Below are 12,327 nucleotides of genomic sequence, written 5' to 3'. Positions count from 1 at the left end.
CCATGGTAAGAGTCATCGTTCTCACTTACCAGGTAAGACTCTCGATTCTTGTCTTCGCTCTTACCGAGTAAGATTTTTAGTCCTTGTCATATTAATCCGGTAAAGTAAAGTGAATTGGTAAGCACTTACCCGGGTAAGCGTTTGGTAAACGGCACCTAAGTGTCTAACTCTAGACCTACTGCTCATACTCGATTCTAGATTAAGTCCTAAATCAGGACTAATCTATTCAAAGATCTGTACATTTTCATCAGATTTGTTCCAGACTTTGTCCTAAGTTTGGACTAATGAAGTCAAATTTAGACTCAAACTCTAATTCCGTTACAATTGCTCTTCGATCTTATTCATTAACGGTTATTACAGTTTAACAGCTATCAATGTCGATCTCTTATAAATACATATATAATTCATGATCTGAGGAATATTTATAAGGTTGGGTTCCAATGAGAAGTTGAATTAAAGTGAGAAGCGTAAGAAGGAATCTTCACCCTTGGATGCATATTAGGATGAGATGCACCAGATCAGTTCCCGTATCAAACATGGTTCATGGGTGGGTATGAGATTAAAAGTGATCAAGAGTTCAGATCCATTCTTACACTTCTCACCTTAACTCTCCCTCTCACACGATTCTTCGTCTATATATAGTTAATCGAGTAGCTCTAGAAGCATGTGTACAAGCTCGTAATGAGGGACGCGATCTTGTACACGTGCTTCTAGAGCTACTCGATTAGCTCTAGAAAGTGATATCCAAACACGATCTAGAAAATATCCAAGAAATTTCGTTACAACCCAATTCACCAACAGTGCCTGTTTTTGTGCCTGGGCCTAGGCTCGAGCTTATTAAGCCTCCAACTTTTTTGGGCAAGACTTGGGGCTTGGGCTTTGGGAAATATTGGGCTCGCCTATACTGAACCTTCTGACTTCCGAGACTACAATGACTAGACCAAACTTTTAAAGCTTCAAAAGACCAACCAGACGGAGGTCAAGTGTAAGGACCCAAACCTTGCAACTTTGACCGTGTGCATGTACTCGTGTATACATGTGCGTGAAACAAGCAAGTATATATATTGCGTCTCTCTTAGGGGCCGCTTACCTAAATGCTTACCCGGTAAGCACTTATCGTTACGAGTTAACACTATAATTTATTTTACTAGGTAAGATTGTAGTACATTAAAATGTTAGTATGCAACAATTTACCCGATAAGCACTTACCCAGATAAGAGTCGTCATCCTCATTTACCGAGTAAGGCTCTCCATCTTTATCATTATTCTTATTAGGCAAGATTTTTGACCCTTGCCATGTTTAAACAGATAAGCAAAATTACTTGGTAAGCACTTATCAGGTAAGCGTTTAGTAAACAGCCCCTTACTCTGAATTCCAGATGAGTCTATGCAAAGGGCATAACTACATGATGGGAGTTGAACAATGAATAATCAAACAAGACATTTGAAACCATGGGAGAAATGGGTTTAATTCGACCCATAAGACCAAAGAGACCCAAAAGGTTTGATCAAGAAAAAGTCTCCAAATCGATTTAAAGAACAGTACAAGGCATTCAATAGAAGTGGCAACTTTTATCAAGTCATAATGTACAGAACTTTGCAAGTAAACGTATGTAATTTTTAGAAGTAGAAATATGCATCTTGACGATGATGAGATCCCATGAAGCTTGGTGATTAGGATTTACTCAGGTTGAGGATGATATGAACGGCGTCTCAGCTGTGCTTCTGAATTTGGCTGCTGCAGAAAGATTCTTGTTGGATCATTGGGATCCACGTATCTGCTCAAACAAACATGTTCAGATTCAGATCGATTATAAACAAACCGTTCATCAATTTTTTTTACTAATAATAACAAATGGTACTTACGCGCATCTCATCATTTCATCAACTGGTGTTTGTGCTGCTCTTAAAGGATCAGCACCACGGGGCTCAGTTGCAGCACTGAATTGTTGATTATATTGTCTCACAGACTTTATCAGATTGAAAAAAAGGGGCACAAATGTTCCACACCCTCCTTCCTTAAACAAGATCTTGAAAGAGTGAGTGGAATACAATGCCCTATGTTGATCATCTGGGACTACCTACAGATGGACATGGTTAAATAAAATAACCACTACGTTTTCACAACTCAAAACATCACATTTGTCTACTTACAGGCTCCACGAGTCCAGATATGTTGTTGCAGTGAAAAATCGGTTGGTTAAATTTTTCTCCATGAACATAAAGCTGCAGGAAAAACAAGAATCAAATAATCGATTCTATGTATGAAAGCAATATGCTTCGTAAGTAGTAAATTATGTCCAAGATGCAGCAAGGAAGAATACAAAGGAGTGCCAATTTCGAGTATTATTTCATCCAAAGGCAAGGAGGAATATTTTAAGTCTGCTCAGCCTTTCTATAACGAATGCTGATGAAGTTCAGTCCAATTTCTTTGATGAGAAGTGAATAGAAAATTTTTCATACGAATATATCAGATACTTGTACTTCATAGCTGCATGGAAAGAAATAACGTAAATAAAAGAAAAGGCAAAGGGGAGAGAGAGAGACAAAGGTGACATCTGAATATTTGTCAAACAATACAACCACCAAGATTCATGGGTAAAAGTTATGTATCAGTTTCTGGAAGTGTACAAAGGCAAGCAGACAACGGCCATTCAACCAAAGTGAAAAATTCTTACCAGGGGCATGTCAAAAGCAATAAAATTCCCTGTAGGTCTATCAGCAACAAACACCATGCGGACATTTGACAAATATATTTTCCCCTTTGCTTTGGCAATTCCTCCAGAGGCCCTGAACGGAGCATATAAAACAACAGTTGCTTGAAACTAGACATGGGATCCTAGAAAAGAAAAAAAGTAACTCACCGTACATCTATAACTCACTGCATAAGTTTAAATCTCCACAAGATTATGTCCTAGACAATGCCAGATTTCTGACAGTTTACAGAATAAAAGGGCTACAACATGCATCTTTCGTTGAAGGAACTGATAATTTAATATTAGCATTATCTGCAAAGTTTGTGAACAAAACCAGTAGTGTGCGATTCTACATGAAACATCCTTTTACAGGAGTGGCCTGCTTTATGTATGTACAATCTATATCATATTTTTTGGTAGCTTGTGAGCCCAGAATTAGTTGTTAGTCTTTCAGATGTCTATATTAACAACCAAGTCCTTCCGGAAAAGTTTGTTCCTTTTCCTTTCATATTCATGTCATATCGAGGAAGAGCAAACGGGGAACTGGAAAATAGTGGATTTAGTTGAGAAAAAGTAGTTGGATATGATATACGCATTATGTCAAGGCTCAAGGGTATGCAACACTTCTCTTCTTAACAATGCCCTTTAGTATTGGTCCTCCACCCCTATACGTGTGTGAGAGAATGTACATATACACATGTACATATTTAACCATATATTATATGTATTAGACACACTTAGTTTTTATATTTTGTATATATTTATACTTCCTATAGTTTGTTGTATTTCTCCATTCGTATGGGGTTGTATTTGTAAATTGGTTCTTTGTTTATTGATATTCTCTCCTCCTGTTTTGGCATGGAGATTTACATTATCATGGTATCAGAGCTCACAAAGTCCTGACCTTCCCTCTTCCCCTTCTCCAGCCCGTTCTCTTTCTTCTCCCTCCCTCCCATCTGTTTCGTCTTTTCCCCTCCCTCCATGGCTGCATCATCTTCTGCTTCTCCTGATTCAATCTTTTCCATGAATACTATCATGCATCTGATCACCAATCGGTTAACCTCCTCGAATTATCTACTCTCGAAGCATCAATTACTCCCTCTTCTAGCTTCTCAGAATTTGCTTCCCCATGTTGATGGTACTTTCGGTGCACCGCCGCCTGAGATTGTCACCGACAGAAAATCAACTCCAAATCCTGCTTATATGGCATGGATTTTGGATGATCAACGAACCGTGATTCTCCTTCATGCCTCTCTTACTGAAGAAGCATTCTCTGAAATTGTTGGCCTTTCTACTGCCCAGCAAATTTGGGTTGCTTTAGAAGCTGCATACAGCAATTCTTCGGTGGAACGGATTCAAAATCTGCGTGATCAACTACGACAAATCTCAAAAGGTACATCTACTGTTGCTGAATTTGGACGTAAATTTAAGTCCATATGTGACCAATTAGCGGCTATTGGACACCTAGTGGACGAATCTGATAAAGTTCATTGGTTTTTATGTGGACTTGGGGCTTCATTCGAATCATTCTCTACTGCCATTAGGGCCTCTAGAACCCCTCACAACTTTCGGGATCTTCTTGCTCAAGCTGAAGGACATGAACTATTTCTTCGATCCCTCCATGGATCCGTAACACCGCCTGTGGCCTTTGGTGCTCAAATAAGCCACACTAATCCCAACCGGGGTCGTGGTGGTCGGTCTTTTCGTGGTGGTAGGGGGAGTGGGCATCGTCCCCCTCATTGTCAATTATGCCGAAAAGACGGTCATTACGCTAATGCTTGCCCTCATCTTGCTACTTATGCCATCCGTGCTCCTAGTCATTAACCCCTGTATACCATAATTTTATTCCTTATGTTCTTCATTTTTTTAAATATCCACTTACCCATTTAGTTTCATTCACTGTTCTATAAGCTCAATGCTTCATCTGCAGTGACACCGAGGCCCCATGCTTGGTGTCTGATGACCCATTAAGCCTGTGACACACCATGGCCTAATGCAACGTTTCTATAATGAGATGTTTGATTTTTCTTACCTTTTTAATGTCTTACTTGCTCGTTTTTAATATATAACCTCATTAAAATTGTTTAAAATCATTAACTCATTGAGTAATAGTAGAAAACATATGCTTTTATATATATATGCTTTTATATATATATATATATATAATATTATATATGAATATAGAGATTTGCCGCCATAAGTCACACCTTGAAAAACACCTTGTTACATGCAAACATAACAATATGTACTGTGCAACTTGGGTATCAACTATCTCGCGGGCCTCACTTTTAGAAGCTGGGCATCATGCACGCCACATCACCAACGGCATGATGACTTACTGTTAGCTCAAGTTCATAAAAGCATCAATGGCAGGTCATGGGTGGCCATAGTACTGGGCGAAGAGGGCGGTGGCCCAGGCATCAAAGCCAAGAGGGCATCACAGGCCAACAGTCAAATAGGGTTTAGTAGGCTCATTATTTGATATTTTTCCAAAAAATATTACTTCTCTAGGAATCTCGTTCTCACCTTTGCCCTCACGATTCACGACTGGCCTTCTGCCCCTCACATACGACGCATAGCGCTGCCAATGCCCACCGTTGCTCTCGGCAGTCGTCTCTCAGCCTCTCACCTTGACTCATCTTCTAACCTCCGGTCTCGCCTCTCACTCTCAGTTCTCAAATTGCAATTACTTTCTTTTAAGGTTGAAGCAAGGTGTCTTCTTTCTTAGTTCCTTATTTACTCATCTAGTTATCTAATTTGCTTATTTTCCTTGAATCTTGATGTTTCTTTCTTATTTTCTTGATGTTTATTTGTTATCATCTTGATGATATGCCTATTTGAGTGATTTCTTTAAACCTATTTCACTTATTTAAGTGATTTGCTTATTTGGTTAAATCTCGACGTCTCGTTTTCGTGCCATAACTAATATATATTTGTGTCTTAGTATTTTATTCTTGATATTGTCTTTACATCATTTGTTGTTTGATTATTATTAAAGGGTCGTATTATACTTGTTAACTGACGAGTATTTCCACTTTGTTGTAGTGGTTTGTTCATATTTGGTTATTCGTGGTGCACATTCCCCCTATAGAAAGTGAAGTCAAAAATAAATGGGTGATGTAGTATTTTTTGTTTATGTCTTTGTTACTTTGTAAACGTTTTTTTAATTTACCTAGATATCCAACCCGCTATGCGAGCTGACTAATCCCAGGGCGACCACCAGCTTTGCAGATAGCCCGAAGTCAATGCATTTGAACCTCCGTGGCCACAAGGGGATTTTTATTCCTCCTTTGATTTGAACCTGGGACCTCCTGGTACTTTTGACCTTTGGAGCCAAGATCAAACCAATCAGGCACCACCCTTATGGTTTTGTAAAAGTTTTTTTTCTTCTATTCATCCATTGTGAAAGGTAAGTAAACGAGACTACTATTTGATTACTTCTAAAGACCTAACTCATAACAAACCTAGAGTGGACAAGAAAAAGAGAAAATACAAGGGTCTAAAATAATACAATGGTGTTATTAGTCAGCAATGAATGGAGAGCTTCTCATGATATGTTATGTACCTCAGCTGCTAGCCATTCATAGTCATTAAATATAAAATCATGTTGGTGCACATTGCAAGTGATTCTACAGTCTAGATCCAATCTCGAGATTCCCTTTTGCCTTGGATCTACTCTCTCCCCCAAGAAAGGTAGCATCCCTTTATAAATCTATGAGTTCAGTTAGGTTCCAAACCTCTTAAAAATATGTGTTATCTATTTCCTGGATTAGGGGCATTTTTTTACTCTGCGCCAGGGCATTCAAAACCATAGGACCGACCCCTGGGCAGGTATATACATCAAGGTTCCGAGGCAATGCATTACTGAAGGGATGACAACTCATAGCTTGCTCACTAGCATGAATTTTTCCATGTTAACAGTTCAAATGATCTGCCTTATGCTCCTTCCGGTAATCCAGATTAGAACCAAACTGTATATTGATTTTTTGGTTCAAGAAATGAAGCTGAGTATTAGATTAGAGTAGCAATGGTAAAGATTGTGTGATTATTCAGGTAATTTTTTCTGATGACATTTCATTCAATAAAATCCCATACTTACACCAAATCACAAGATTATGTCATAGACTATGAGATGATAGATTCTAACTAAACAAGATGATGAACTATAACTTATCTAAACAATCTACATCCCCATAGAAAAACCAATTCCTTGATCTAGTATTCGTTTCACAAGAAACCAATTCCTTGATCTAGTATTCTTTTCACATGAAACCAATTCCTTGATCTAGTGTTTTTTCTCACAAGAAAACCTGTTCCACTATGCTGATGCGTTCATCCTCCCAAAATCATCCAATTAACTTTTATCTGATACAGAGCCTCCCTTTCTCCGGAGGATATCAAAGAAATCAATAAAAAGGTGACGGACTGCAGATTCACGCAACTAGTCCCAAAAAAGGTGATCACCGATTGCCATGATTGAACAACATAACAAGTCATTAAGGCTTACCATCGAATTAAATTGATTGATTAGCTCATCTAGGAAACCCCAGAATACAACAAATCCCAAACCTAATTAGGACGATAAACCTCTACACCCAAACTTCATACAGGCTCGATATAACAAATTTAACACAGTGATCATCTACTCGAGTTATCGAATGTCGATTAGGAAAACGTATATGCATAGATACATATACAAACACACACACACACATGTATATATAATCAAATTGATAAAAGATGAAAAAGATGCTCACCCGGGGATCTTGTCGACCTCAAATTCGATCCCGTCTCTAATTAAGACGAACATCTCGTTGACGAAAGCTACGGGCATCCCGTTACCGTAGAGATTAGGATTAAGAGCCATTACAGAAGTAGACGATCTCCTTCTCCGTGAAGTTTAGCAATAGCAATGAATTTAGGGAGATCTCGGAAGTCTGATGAAAAATAGCAACGAGTATTGTTCCTTTATCAAGATCATCCACATTACCAATGACATTCTACAAGTTATCGCCCAAGTGAAAATGAATGATTTTAGGATTTTGCTACAGATTCTCGAAAACGGTAAAATTATCCAAATCTCAAAAAATGTTTAAAAGTAATTGTTTAAGAAAAATAAATAATTTTTCGGAAAACTCCAAAAAAACCCCAATGAACTTTACCGTTTGGAATGATTAAGTCCTTATACAATTTTTTGGATCAAATAAGTCGTTGGATATTCTAGAACTTGTTAAATAAGTTATTGGTCATTACAGAACCTATTAAATAACTTCTTGGACTTTCCAAAATCTGTTAAATACATTATGTTAGTGAAAAAAAGTCCGAAAAAACTCAATGAACTTTCATATTTTGAACGATCAAGTCCTTAGACATTTTTTGAATGAAAAAGGTACTTATATTTATTAAAAAAAACAAATATACCATTCTCATTACTCTTTACAAAACATATGGTAGTTGTATACAAAACATAATAATCTGCATACAAAATTTTGGCATAATTTTACCAAAGGTTAAACCAAAATATATACCAAAAATTGAACCAAAATATGTAACAAATGTTGCACCAAAATATACCAATAATTGCGCAAAATATACCAAAAGTTGCGCTAAAAAATACTAACAGTTGCGCCAAATATACCAAAAGTTACGCCAAAATATACCAAAAGTTGCGCTAAAATATACTAAAGTAATGTCTAATCTATGTTAAGGTCATGGTATGAACTATTCTTCATTTGCATCATTAATTTCTGGTGGAGATATAATCATTTGACTTTATTGTAACCCTTCTTGATGTCTAACAACATCATCACTTTCATAATGTTCTTCATCACCAATAGTAGTATCACCTTTATCACGGTCTTCATCATTAATAACAACCTCTCTTGAAATTGAATATGGTAGGATGCCTTCGGACCATGCTGGTTGTGGCACACCTGAGGATGTCTTCAATGATGAAGATAAAGTGTTAGCAATAGTAATCAAAAATGTTATTTGAATCTGAAAAACAAATAATGGCTTACCCCAATCATTGCTTCTCCCGTGACTGGATTATAAGAGACCCCTGCATATGATGGTATCCTCCCACCTCTATTGCCTCTTCCACCTCTATTGGATCTTCTTGTTGTACTCAGTTTTGGAATGTTGAGTCTTGGTCTACCTTTTGGCTTAACAAGTTTAGGTGGTGGGTTCTTCTTTTCATTCTTACAAGTTCTAGCATTATGTCCCATTACCAAGCAATTGCTACATGTCATTGTTTTCCCAGATTGAGTCACCCTTGTACCTTGGCTCTCAGATTATGATCTTTTTCTTTTGATGGATGGTCTACCAGGCATTCTCCTTTCGTTAGGTGGGTTTGGTTTGAAGTAAGGTGTTGGAGTCCACATGTTGCTCCCATTCAATGGTCTTATAGTATTCTCATAGGCCATTTTGAAGAGATCCTTAGTAAACCATTTACTAACATAATCCTCTGGATCCTTATTGATAAAGTGTATGGCAGCAATGTAATGCACACAAGGAATGCCTGATATGTCCCACAATCTACAGCTACATTTTCTAGCATCTAAGTCTACCACCATTGCTTCATAACCATTTCGTGTTTCAAACACATTCCCACCACTAAGGATAACATACCAATATCTACATATGAAAAAGAATACATTATCATATAAGATCATATTACCATCATAGACAATCATATATAATAAAACTAGTTGTGTACCCGCGCAATACGGCGGGAGCCATGAATTTTAACGATTTTGAAGTTCCACTGATTTTATAAGATAAGATTTAACGATGATATAGGTTACACTTGGTCTTTACATATTAATACAATTTGAATAAATAAGAGTTGTGGTTCTAATTACAGACTATCGATGAAAAAAATTGTATGACAGTTTAAAATCCAATATATTTAAAATCCAATATATTTAAAATCCAACATATTTAAACGACTCCACAAATGTGTTCGATTTACACCAAGAGCAAAGAACCAATAAACTTGAGTTTTAAGATAAACATTCAAAACCAATAAAGAAAACTACAAATTTGACAGATCATAAGCAATGAAAAAACAAAAAATATGGGTTTTAAAATGAAATTTCAACTGCTTACCCTCTTTCTTGTCTAGAAACTCAGATTAAGGTTGAATTAATACATGTATATATATATTTCAAAAAAACCCAAAAATATATTAATTCAGAACATATTATACAGTACAATTTGGACATCCTAACCCCAAAATATATAATATATATATATATAAATAAATAACTATAAAAGTATAAATCGTAAATATTAAAAATATTTTTTCACAGTATATATAATATATAATAATATAATTAAGTCAAAAATTATTCAATATTGGACTCATTTCGAAAGTATTAACGAGACGATTATAATGGTGTAACTTGTTAAAATAAAAATGTATTTTTTAAACATGTTTTAATTGATATACGATTATGTATGTTAATTTGATAAATGTTTAAAATGAAACATTTAAAAGTAAAGGACATAAAGTAAATTGATTAATTAATTATGGGGGTATAAAGTGTAAATTTAAAATTATAATTTTAAAAAAATCGCTTGTGAGAGGGTGAGTGTATGTGAGGGGGTGAGTGTATGTGAGGAGAGGAGGGGATGAAAAAGTGAAAAAGTGACATAAAAGGGTATTTTGGTCCTTTAGTATTTTAAGACTTTTTTTAAATTTGTTTAATAAGATAGTATAGATTACCATAAGAGATAAGCATACCTGTGGTTTTCTGCCCATTTCTTTAACTTTTTTTTTATGGACGGACAAATAACTGATTCTCATTGTTGTGCTTTGTTTAACATTCTGTAATGTCTCTCCATAACAAATATTCTTATCTCCTCTAACATTGTGATTATGGGTTTTCTTCTTGCATCAACAATTATTGAATTAAATGATTCGCAAATCCCATTTTCTACAGCTTCACAAGCTCTACCGGGTTGGAAAAATGCCCTACACCATGTATTAGGGTCCCTTTCAAGCAAGTGATTATATGCATCAAGGTTTTGTATCTTCAATTTTTCCATGCGTGACATGAAATTTGCCTCAAAGGTGGATGTAGCTGCTGCCAAAAAAATGTTTCTGTATTCAACACCATTAAACCTTTTATGAAAATTAGCATATATGTGTCTTGCACATTGTCTATGTTCTACATACGGTGCCAACTCTTTTACAGCTTCAACAATGCCCTATTGCATAAAATTGCAAGAAAAGCATAGTTAGAATGAGATGTATGAGATAACTAGAGTGCCTAGATGTGAAATCGGGTAGGTAACTAGAGTGTTTAAATGAGAAAAATTTACCCAAAACTTAAACAGATGATCTAAATGGCGACGTAAAGGTTGGAACACCTTTGGATAAGTTAATATGAAGTGTTAGAAGTGACGAAAGTCAAAAAAGTCGTGTAGATTGCATTTTGTGCAAGTTTTACAAATTACGTTGTTATTTCGGTAAACTACGCGCACAACACTCAAATGAGTGGTGTTTGATGGGATGTTATTGTTGGTTTCGTAAGGGTCTACAAGAAGAGAAACAGTTTGTAGAAGGGGGGGATGAATACAAACACAGTATTTTCAAATTTAAAATATATATATTGATAGAGAAGATCAATACATATTTTACAAGATTGTTTGCGGAAAGATAAGGTAATAAAAATCTATCTAAACAATCTTTGGTTACACACAAAGCTTTAGCAATTACAAGAAAAGAAGTTGCTAAAAGAAAGATCTTTTACTTAAGCTAGAAAATGCTTGAAGTAAGAACTAGGTTATAGAGAGAGATGTGCTCGCTTTGCATGGAGAAGAAACACTTCTATTTATACCCAGTGCATTAAATGTCCATTTAATGCAATATGCTAGGTTTAGAGTGAGTGTCAAACCTTAAGAGGAAGGCTTGTCATTTGCTATAGTGAATAGTACAGAAGCACTATTTATGAGCAGACATCCTTACCTAAAGTTGGTGGACAAAGAGTCGACTAGTCGGCTTCGTACCGTACTAACTTTCGTAAGGGTATGGGTTTTGTCCTTTGTGTGCATATGGACAAGACAACAACAATCGTGCTAAGCAAACTTCCTTTGATCGTTGAATGCTGGAATGACCTGAAGGTCTCGTCATCATTCGCTGAAGCTTGAACAGTCTTCACACATATGTAGACAGACTTGTAATCACTGAATACCGCTTCAGATCACGTACTCGCCGGTCTCTAATATTCAGTTTCAGTCTTCGACGTTTGCTGAAGGTTCTTTGGTGTGAGTGTTGTCTTCTTGAAGTATTGTTGTCTCTGATAGATTTACAATGCAAGTTCTTCAGCGATCACTGAACATAATCAGTGAAGATCGCTAGAACTAAAAATACAGAAACATAAATACAACGTATAAGTGAAAAGGGATTATCATCAAATCACTGAGAGAGAGGATCAACAATCTCCCCCTATTTGATGATAACAAGATAACATAAAGAAGGTTATCTTTTCAAATAATAGTAGAGAAAAAGTTACATATAAAATACATGTCCTTTTTACTATTTTGGGATCTTTTTCAGTTTGGTCAGTCTCAGCTTGATAATTTTTCTTAAGTTATATCTAAGAAAATTATAAGTACGGAAACT

General features: G+C 36.1%; 1 protein-coding gene across 1 annotated transcript; it reads right to left on the bottom strand.

Annotated features, from left to right (window-relative positions):
• Positions 1–1,503: 1,503 nt before the first annotated feature.
• Positions 1,504–7,741, bottom strand: LOC112507594 (UPF0664 stress-induced protein C29B12.11c-like). The gene is made up of 5 exons (XM_025112242.1): positions 7,454–7,741; positions 2,679–2,790; positions 2,155–2,226; positions 1,867–2,081; positions 1,504–1,778 (listed from the first exon to the last, which is right to left on the bottom strand). The coding sequence occupies exons 1-5, from the start codon at positions 7,561–7,563 to the stop codon at positions 1,682–1,684; spliced, it is 606 nt and encodes a 201-aa protein (XP_024968010.1). The 5' UTR covers positions 7,564–7,741; the 3' UTR covers positions 1,504–1,681.
• Positions 7,742–12,327: the final 4,586 nt, after the last annotated feature.

Source organism: Cynara cardunculus (genome assembly GCF_001531365.2).
Source record: "Cynara cardunculus var. scolymus isolate 2C chromosome LG 2, CcrdV1, whole genome shotgun sequence".
NCBI lineage: Eukaryota > Viridiplantae > Streptophyta > Magnoliopsida > Asterales > Asteraceae > Cynara > Cynara cardunculus.
The sequence above is the reverse complement of the archived record's forward strand: the minus strand, read 5'-3'. Positions and strand labels throughout refer to the sequence as shown.

Coding starts and splice junctions, on each gene's coding strand:
- LOC112507594 (XM_025112242.1), bottom strand. CDS start 7,563: ATGGCTCTTAATCCTAATCTCTACGGTAACGGGATGCCCGTAGCTTTC. Junction 2,227..2,678: donor TTGCTTTTGACATGCCCCTG/GTAAGAATTTTT, acceptor TTTTTCCTGCAG/CTTTATGTTCATGGAGAAAA. Junction 2,082..2,154: donor TATCTGGACTCGTGGAGCCT/GTAAGTAGACAA, acceptor GTCCATCTGTAG/GTAGTCCCAGATGATCAACA.